The sequence below is a fragment of the Salmo salar genome, chromosome 19 (genome assembly GCF_965601325.2).
Source record: "Salmo salar chromosome 19, fSalSal1, whole genome shotgun sequence".
Taxonomy (NCBI): Eukaryota; Metazoa; Chordata; class Actinopteri; order Salmoniformes; family Salmonidae; genus Salmo; species Salmo salar.
This window is the reverse complement of record NC_138309.1, coordinates 68,690,019-68,700,670: the sequence shown is the minus strand read 5'-3', so window position 1 is coordinate 68,700,670 and position 10,652 is coordinate 68,690,019. Positions and strand designations below refer to the sequence as shown.

At 38.8% G+C, this 10,652-nt stretch overlaps 1 protein-coding gene across 1 annotated transcript; it reads right to left on the bottom strand.

The window, feature by feature from the left end:
* Positions 1-1,175: 1,175 nt before the first annotated feature.
* Positions 1,176-7,160, bottom strand: cabp5a (calcium binding protein 5a). The gene is made up of 7 exons (XM_014159346.3): positions 6,962-7,160; positions 6,003-6,052; positions 4,714-4,744; positions 4,173-4,316; positions 3,737-3,846; positions 2,004-2,151; positions 1,176-1,687 (listed from the first exon to the last, which is right to left on the bottom strand). The coding sequence occupies exons 2-7, from the start codon at positions 6,048-6,050 to the stop codon at positions 1,659-1,661; spliced, it is 510 nt and encodes a 169-aa protein (XP_014014821.1). The 5' UTR covers positions 6,051-6,052; positions 6,962-7,160; the 3' UTR covers positions 1,176-1,658.
* Positions 7,161-10,652: the final 3,492 nt, after the last annotated feature.

Sequence of the window (10,652 nt, the reverse complement as noted above, 5' to 3'; positions counted from 1 at the left end):
GGGTCAGCACTCAAATAATAGAATCGTGATGATGGTAATGTTGGGTCAATAGTAGTTGGATAACTGAATTCTTAGTGTGATTGTTGCAATATGAAGACCTATTGATGATCTGTCAATACCAGTTACAAACATTTTATTTAGACTGATTAACTATGTGTATAAGTATAGCATTGAATAGCTATGTATGTGTAATTATTTCTTTCTCTCTTTCTTCATATCTTCCTTCCTTCGTATCTGCCTTTCTCCCCCTTATCCCTTTCTCCACTCTTTTACATTAACTTTTTCCTCTTATCTCATGTAGCCACTTTAAGACAGCTATATTACTCCCCAGCTTTCACACTCATCTTTCTTTCTCCACCGTCTGTTCTCTACCAAACTTCCATTACACAGATTACAGAGATTCTGATGATTTTCAAAGAAATGCAGATTAGTGGACATGTTGATTATTTACGGGGTTGATTCTGTCTGACTCCATTCATAAATTGATGGTGTCACTCTTATTTCACACTGTGTTGCCTCTAACCGTCTCTATAAGGGGTCTGGATTTATGGGGTGTTCACCTGCTATCAGAGCTATCTGAAGTTCATAGTTCCGACTGGGAAATTTCACTTGAATGACCCTCCTGATCATAATTACAAGTGGGAAACTCAGAGAAAATGTTAATTAACCAAGTTGTGACGTTTCACCACTGGCTTTTCACTTTTTCAACTAAAAGATTACCACAAATTAGTTTTTGACAATTACAAATATGTAAAGGTGATGAATGTAGCTAGTTTGACCATATTGTCAATGATAAGCAAGCTAGATAACTTTATTATCTAGCTAGCTAAAATCTTATTGGTTGAACAATTGTTCTGACTTAAAAGCACTTGAACACAAACATGTTGGACTTATGACCTCCTTATTGGGAAGTTTCCCACATCCGACGAACATATGAATGCCCCATTAGTGTAGAGATACTTGCAAGATCATATGTTTGATCACGTCTGCCAAATATCATATGCATGGACATTGATAACGGGTGATTGTTCAACCGAAATTGGATTCAGAATGGTGTGTTAATGCTCCTTTGACATAGGGTGAACATAACCAAAGTATTTTTTCAGAATAATTTATTGTAGAATACCTTCAAAAACAAAACAAAACACAAGCTAGACAAATAGCATTGCATAATTTCCCATATATATACAAATTACATAAAACAATGTATGTGCTTGAAAAAAAACATGTATAGTTTGTGGTCATGTTACTAATGATTGTATTATATATTGTAATTATATTAGGTGTGTGTTAATAAAAGAATTGTATTAATATAATTTTTCAAATTGCATAAAAGCATCCTGAAGATTGCATAGACATTCTCTCTTTCTGTTAATGTGTGGCTGTGTATCAATTGCAGCCCTGTGTGTGTGTGTGTGTTTGTGTGTGTGTGTGTGTGTGTGTGTGTGTGTGTGTGTGTGTGTGTGTGTGTGTGTGTGTGTTTGGTTTTGGTTTTGGTTGTGGGAACATTTCGTCGGTCCCAACAAGGAAAAAGGCTATTTTAGGGTTAGGGGTTAGGGAAAATAAGATTTTAACGGGAATCAATTGTTTGATCCCCACAAGGATAGTAATACAAACGTGTGTGTGTGAGAAATAATAATTTTTCCAAGAAGTCCTCCTCACTGGCGTGACATCATTCTAACAAACTCTGTGGGAGAGAAAAAAGGAGAATGTAAGATACTACACAAACATACAGTACCAAACATAAATACAGTTCATTAATTAATACATACATCTCTATCACTTATATTCTGCAAATAACTCCTCATTCCCCACAGTAGGATTCAATGGTCAACAACAACAATGTCACTGTGTATTGCTGCTGTGTTTTTTTTGTAATCTATGTTGTTTTGTCTATGCTGCCATTGTTGACGTCTATGTTACTGCTGTTTGTGTCTAGAGTGTTGTAGCGTCTGACTATGTTATTTGTTGTTGTTCAGATGACCATTGTCAATTCTCCTTACCTTCAAAGTCTACTGTCCCATCACCGTTGTTGTCAGCCTCTCGTACCACAGCGTCAATCTCTCTTCGAGACATGTGCTCCCCCATCAGCTTGGTCATGGCGTTTCGTAACTCCTCTGTTGTGATCTCTCCATCTCCGTCCGCGTCAAACTAACCCGAGAGGGGAAAGGATTTGAGTTTGCATAATCAACCAGCTAGATAATATTATTAAACAGAGGGTAGCGAGAGTACAATTCCAATGAAACTGAGTCAGACTAATTGAAACAATATTGATCCAAACCCTGGTTAAGGGAATGGTATGAATGTACAAAGTCTTACCATCATACAAAATCATAACAAAACTAGAAAAAAGTGGTTCTGAGTAGGATTATGGTCTTGATAAGGTGATATTGAACTGACTTTCTTGCACTGACTCTATGCACACACACTGGACTCATTTATTGTTATTCGTTATTCACTATGTATTTATTCCTCGTGTCACTCTTACTATGTTTATTCAAGATTTTTTTATCTTTATCTTTAACTCTATATTGATGGAAAATAACCTGTTAGTAAGCATTTCACTGTTAGTCTACGCCTGTTGTTTACACAACATGTGACAAATAACATTTGATTTGATATGGTCAGTGGTGGAAAAAAAATACCCAATAGTCATGCTTGAGTAAAAGTAAATATACCTTAATAGAAAATGACTCAATGTCACGGATCCCTCCGGAACTTTCATCACGCACACCTGCCCCTATTCCCACTGATTAGTATTGGTATATATGTGCCCTTTGATTCTCATGGTCTTGTCGATTATTGTTAAAATGTCCGTTGGTGCGTGTGAGTACCTGTGCTGTGTGTTTTGGGGATTTCGTGCCCCTGTGGATTGCGCAGATGATTATGGGTCTCGTCCGGTGTGATAATCATTGTGCATGTGTGTTATTTAATCGAGGTATTCCTCGATCTTTTGTTTGGGTTTCAACCCTGTGTTTTTGTATAGTGCTTGTTTGGTCTTCGTCCCCGTGCCTTTACACAGCACACTGTAATTTGGGCTTATTCCTGCGTATGCCTCCCGATCCTTTATGCCAGCGTGACACTCCAGTAACAGTGATAGTCACACAGTAAAATATTACTTGAGTAAAAGTCTAAAACTATTTGGTTTTAAATATACTGTAATTGCTAAATGTAATTGCTAAAATATTCTTAAGTATCAGAAATCAGAAGTAAAAGTATAAATCATTTCATATTCATTATATTAAGCAAACCAGACAGCACAATTTCCTTTTATTACGGCAAGCCAGGTGTACACTCCAATAGTTAGGCAATAATTTACAAACAAAGCATTTGTGTTTAGTGAGTCCACCAGATCAAAGGCAGTAGGGATGACCAGGAATGGTCTCCTGATAGGTGTGTGAATTTGAACATTTTCCTGTCCTGCTAAGCATTAGCAATGTAACGAGTACTTTTGGATCAGGGAAAATGTGTGGAGTATAAAGTACATTCATTCTTTTTGGAATGTAGTGGAGTAAAAGTTGTCAAAAATAGAAATAGCAAAGTAAAGTACAGATACCCCCCAAAAACGACTTAAGTATTATTACTTAAGTACCTTACACCATTGGATATGGTTGGATGGGGAGAGCATCAGGAAAGTTTTTGTTGTTGTTAGGGTATCATGTTGGTTGTCTTTGAACAATTCCCTGACCATTTCAGATGGGTTATTCAGGGAACTTGGAAGACTTCTCTCTCTCACCTCTTTGAAAGCGTCCTTCAGTTCTTTAACGCCAATCATCCCAGCAGTCTCAGCCAGCAGCTTTGGGGCCATCAGCTCAACAAAGTCCTCAAAGTCTACTCTCCCACCAACTAGGAAATTGAAAGAGATTAAAACAATTATAACGAGAATTCCACTAACCTTAATTTGCTCTAGTTATGACTGTTATTCTGGTACTGTGGTCCTCTTCAGTATTGTATATTTATCTGAATTACTTCTAGGGTTGCAAAATTCCTGCAACCTTCCCAAAGTTCCCAGGTTTTTCTGAAGTCCTGGCTGGAGGATCCCCGGTTGGAGGATTCCCTCCCTGCTTATTCCCTCCTCATTCCTGCAACCGGGATTTCTGACAAACCTGGGAATTTTCTAGAACCTGGGAAAGTTTCTTGAATTTTCAAAAGAGAATTGTCTAATGACTCACGGTTCATGTTGATGTTCTGGCTCAGCTCGATCAGCTCCATCTCAGTGGGCATGTAGCCCATTGTCCTCATCAGGTTGCCCAGGTCCTTGCAGCTGATCAGCCCATCCTTGTCCTTGTCGAACTCAGCAAACGCCTCGCGCAGCTCTGAGAGACAGTAGGAACAACTTATCCGTCTAAAAAGATACTGTGAGAGACCGAGATTCGGCAAACCTCTTGGGGAAGTTGGAACATTTCTTTCTCTGTATTTTCATTTACTTCAGAGGGAACATCTATAATGAGATGAAGACTGTTTTTGAGTTTTCTTCAAGATACATGATAAATGAAACATAATTGGTTGATGGACATTTGAAATGTACTGTAAGGATAATCTTATAAAAAAGTATTTTCCATTTTTTATCAGAAATCAACCAACATTGAACATTTATTTAGAAATTGGTTGTAAAAAAGGTACTAATATAACTTAGAAACCCTGTTACATTGACCAAATGGAACGGAGGACAAACGGAAAGGGTGAGATGACGCTGACACCATTTTCTTTTACCTTCAATTTCGTCATCGGCCAGCTCTCTGTCCTGCAAACAGTATTTACCAGAGTCAATGTATGTCGGATTTGATAGAATGTTTGCTTAGAGAGATGGTATAGTAATTTGCATGAGGAATACTTCCATTGAACACATTACCATAAAGTGCGCTTTTCATTTGATACATAATAATGCAAATAAATACTTCTCCATAACACAACACCTCATATTTTTCTACTCTCTCTCACACACACGCGCCACACACACACACACACACATGTGCGCGCTCACACATGAAAAGCATCCTTTCCCTATTGCACCCAACATTTTGATTTAAAATGACACAAACTGAAATGAGATTATGCCCAGATATTTAGAGAAGTTCGAGTGCATGTGCATGGCAGCTACCCATATATGAAGATAATGCCCATCTAGCAGGCAATATTTGGGGAGTAGTGAACCACATGTAGTTCAACTAGTAATTTAACTACATTATTTGCAGTAGCTTGGTGGTAGTTCAACTAAATTCAAATCTAGGTAGTTTTTTCATTAGTTAATTACTTTTTTGCCATGTAGTGGTGTTGCTAACTACAGGAACTACATGTTTTCAGACCTACCTAATTGTCACTTGAAAAATTGTTTTTATGTTAAATATGCTAAATTACACATTCTGGTAGCATATGGCTGTGAAAGTGATCTGTTCTTGTAAATTGTAGTCTATTCACATTAGAAGAAGTTAAGCTATACTAAAGTTATCCTTAAGCTTTTGTGTATGTGTGTTGTTTTTTTTATAAATGTAATGAATGACTTTATCAAAGTAACTTTAGTTAAGTAAACTACATTTTCTTGAGGGTAGCTTTAGTATAGCTTAACTTCTTCCAGTGTGAATAAATTGGTAGCTTGGTAAACTATATTTTCAAAGTAGCTTCCCCAACACTGCTAGCAGGTAGAGAGATAACGCCCATCTTTCTCTCTTTCTCTCACTCTCTCTCAATTAAATTAAATTCAAAGGGCTTTATTGGCAAAGCAAGTGAAATAGATAATAAACAATAAAAAATGAACAGTAAACATTACACTCACAAAAGTTACAAAGGAATGGAGACATTTCAAATGTCATATTATGGCTATATACAGTGTTGTAACGATGTGCAAATAGTTAAAGTACAAAGGGGAAAATAAATAAACATAAATATGTCTCTCTCTCTCTCTATAATATATTTTTTTCAGAATCCACTCAACATATCATATTAGTTTGCCAGCACTTCCACACATACAGCATATTTTAGAATAAAATGTTTGTAAAACTTACAATATGCTTCCCTCCCCTCAGGAAGACACATGCTGCTCCTAAACTCATGTCTGTTAGATAGGGAAACAGTCAAAGATTAGCAAAGGTCCCTTGTCTTTCTATAATTAAATGTATTTTACTTTATTGTACTCTACTCTTCTGTCTTTGGCATCACTGGGGAGGGGACAGGATTAGTCTGCAGTGACTAGTCTGTTTTTGTGATCGACAGGATTTAATATTTATATATGTTAATATTTAAAGTATATGTTTGTACTTTGAGTGTTTGTACTTTACATTTACATTTGAGTTATTTAGCAGACGCTCTTATCCAGAGCGACTTACAGTTAGTGCATTCATCTTAAGATAGCTAGGTGTGACAATCACATATCTCAGTCATAGTAAGAACATTTTTCCTCAGTAAAGTAGCTATCAGCAAATTCAGTGCTAGTGGGGGGGAGTCAAGTGTTAGTTCACGAAAGGCAAGTTTTGTACTTTGTATAAAGTGTGTGTGTGTGTGTGTGTGTGTGTGTGTGTGTGTGTGTGTGTGTGTGTGTGTGTGTGTGTGTGTGTGTGTGTGTGTGTGTGTGTGTGTGTGTGTGTGTGTGTGTGTGGCAGGTAGCCTAGCGGTCAACAGTGTTGGGCCAGTAAAACCGTAAGGCTGCTCGTTCGATTCACCAAGCCGACTAGGTGAAAATCTGTCGATGTGCCCTTGAGCAAGGCGTTTAAGCCTATCAAGTCACTCTGGATAAGAGTGCGTGTTGTTTTTAAATAAAACATTTGCGATAGTATGCATTGATACTAAAACTATATGCATGGTGAAAATCCATTGTAGTTTCCATTCCATTTCCATTGTAGGCTTTTTAATCCACATACAGCATCTATGACTGTCACAGTAAATTAATGCAGGCATTATCATCATGATGTTTATCTGCAAATATTGCTATTTTGTAAACAAAACAGAATGGTGTATATTCACTTACCGTTTTATTTTCCTCTTCACTGAAGTATGTGCATCAATATCCCTACTGTCGGAGATGAGTGGATAGCCCTCTTTCTCTCTTCACCTCTTTTTCCCTCTGCTCTATGTGTCCACTCCCTCTTTCAGCAGTCTGTCCTGCCTCTCTGTCTGACTGACCAACACTCTTGAATTCTGTGAGGATGGTGAGAAGGTGTGGTGTGTCTGAGGTTGCATTTAGGATGGAGGGGTATTTGAGTGACAGGAGGGGGATGGGGGAGGGTTTGGAAGGCTGGTCACGGATGATCGAATCAGTTGTCCCATTAGTAAACTCTGCCCCTATGTCACAAAATTAAACAACACACAGTAAAACAAATGTATAAATACAATTAATTTACATTAGATACCATTTATATTTTTTATTCATTTTCAAGCAATATACAATTCATAAATTAGAGGGGTGGTGACATTTCAATGATATCATTATCATTCAACAAATATTCATAAAAGAAGGTGGTTGTATACATAGACTGGCGGAGGAGGAACATAATACAAGTAGAGGGTACACACGTATTAGATACAACTGTGGATACAATTACTTGTTCTCATTTGCTCTTATGAATTCATAAAAATCTGCACTATTTGCAAAGTTTTCTTTAATTCATATCACTATCTAAATGTTGTTTTAGCTCATTGATTACCTCAATGCTCTCGGTACCCATTATTTTATCATAGGGCGCTGTTGTTGCTTGTTCGATTATCATGTTTAATGTGCATTCGTAAAGTGGAGTTGTGCCTCAGACTTTGTGTAATCCTACCTATGTTTACAGAGGCATCAATGGAAAGGGTATTTGAGGACTGGATTTGGAAAATCAACTTGTAGCGACAATACACAAAATCAGTAACACAGACTATGTCGACTTCATAGAAGTGAGACAGAGCAAGAGAGCAACGTAAAAATATGTACAGTATATTCTGCACAATTGCATATATTGAAAACATTTAACTTTTTAACCACTTTTTTATCCATTATATTATTGTTATATGTAACCTACATGGATTAAGAACCGGAAATATCAGATTCAGAACCGCTAAATGATTACAACTGATATGGGTCTTTTTATAAACTAGGGTACCAGTGAGGATTTCCTACACTGGACAACTTGTTACAGCTGTTGATAAGTCACTGATAGTAATCTGGCAATTTTTTTCATGTCATTCCATGAAGATATAATTGATTAGTTGATTTAAAACCTATGTTTAACACTTTATCATGGACATGGTCGGTGTCTTGAGGGATTTGTCCAAAATCATGTAACTTACTTTTCTGTCCTTGCATTTATGGCAGTGTAAGTTGTTATTATATCATAAATTAAACATTACTCAGTTAAATTAGACATTGAACTTGAACCCTGTAAAAATCCTGGATCTAACTTTTGGACAGTGTTTTGTATAGAGATCTCAGAAATGCAGTATAACTTCTTAACATTTCGTTAAGCAAAGCGTCAACACAGGACTAAGATTGAATGGAACTAAACCGGCTCCGACACTCGTCAAATCTGTCAGGACTTGCAAACTATGACAGACTACAAAGGGAAGCACAGCCGAGAGCTGTCCAGTGATACGAGCCTTCCAGACGAGCTAAATAACTTCTATGCTCGATTCGAGGTAATTAACACTGAAACACGCATGAGAGAATCAGTTGTTCCGGACGACTGTGTCATCATGATCTCTGCACCCAAGTAAGACCGTAACACAGGTCAACATTCACAAGGCCGCAGGGCCAGACGGATTACCAGGACGTGTACTCCAAGAATGCGCTGACCAACTGGCAAGTGTCTTCACTGACATTTTCACCTCTCCCTGTCTGAGTCTGTTATACCAACATGTTTCAAGCAGACCACCATAGTCCCTGTGCCCAAGAACACTAAGGTAACCTGCCTAAATGACTACCGACCCATAGCACTCACGTCTGTAGCCATGAAATGCTTTGAAAGTCTAGTCATGGCTCACATCAACACCATTATCCCAGAGACCCTAGACCCACTCCAATTTGCATACCGCCACAACAGATCCACAGATGATGCAATCTCTATTGCGCTCCACACTGCCCTTTCACACCTGGACAAAGGAACACCTATGTGAGAATGCTATTCATTGACTACAGCTCAGCGTTCAACACCATAGTGACCTCAAAGCTCATCACTAAGCTAAGGACCCTGGGACTAAACACCTCCCTCTGCAACTGGATCCTGGACTTCCTGATGGGCCGCCCCCAGGTGGAAAGGGTAGGTAACATCCGCCACGCTGATCCTCAACACGGGGGCCCCTCAGGGGTGTGTGCTCAGTCCCCACCTGTACTCCCTGTTCACTCATGACTGCACTGCCAGGCACAACTCCAACACCATCAGTAAGTTTGCAGATGACACAACAGTGGTAGGCCTGATCACAGACAACGATGAGACAGCCTATAGGGAGGAGGGCAGAGACCTGACCGTGTGGTGCAAGGACAACATCCTCTCCCTCAATGTGATCAAGACAAATGAGATGATTGTGGACTACAGGAAAAGGAGGACCGAGCAGGCCTTTTATATGAACAATTATATAAATTATTCAAATGTATAACATTGCGGTCCTTGGAAATTACAATGAAGTGCTTGAAAAAGTCCCTGAATGTCCTTGAATTTGACTTGCCAATGTCTTTATGAACACTGCTTAAAGTTAAAGGATGTATAGTCCTTGGCCTATGTCGTTGTATAGGTAGAGTTATGGGCTAATTTGAATATATTCACTTTTATATATTCCTCTAAGTACACGTGGAACTGCATGAAAATCCTTTTTATTTTTGTTTTAAACCATCCCAATGTCACACATTGGCCCCAATATTTATAGAAAGACCCATATACATCATCTGAAATAAGTCTCTCACTGTTGCCGCCTGTTATAGACCCCCCTCATTTCCCAGCTGTGCCCTGGACACTATATGTGAATTGATTGCCCCTCATTCTGTTAGGTGACCTAAACTGGGATATGCTTAACACCCAAACAGTCCTACAATCTAAGATAGATGCCCTCAATCTCACACAAATTATCAAGGAACCAACCAGGTACAACCCTAAATTCGTAAACATGGGCACCCTCATAGATATTATCCTGACCAACTAGTACTCCAAATACACGTCTGCTGTTTTCAATCAGGATCTCAGTGATCACTGCCTCATTGCCTGCATCCACTATGGGTCCGCGGTCAAACGACCACCCCTCATCACTGTCAAATGCTCCCTAAAACACTTCTGTGAGCAGGCCTTTATAATTGACCAGGCCCGGGTATCCTGGAAGGATATTGACCTCATCCCGTCAGTCGAGGATGCCTGGTCGTTCTTTAAAAGTAATTTCCTCACCATCTTAAATAAGCATGCCCCTTTAAAAAAATGTAGAACTAAGAACAGATATAGCCCTTGGTTCACTCCAGACCTGACTGCCCTTGACCAGCACAAAAACATGCTGTGGCTGACTGCAATAGCATTGAATAGTCCCCGCGATATGCAACTGTTCAGGGAACAGGAACCAATACACACAGTCAGTCAGGAAAGCAAAGGCTAGCTTTTTCAAACCGAAATTTGCATCCTGTAGCTCTAACTCCAAAAAGTTTGGGGACACTGTAAAGTCCATGGAAAACAAGAGCACCTCCTCCCAGCTGCATTGAAGCTAGGTAA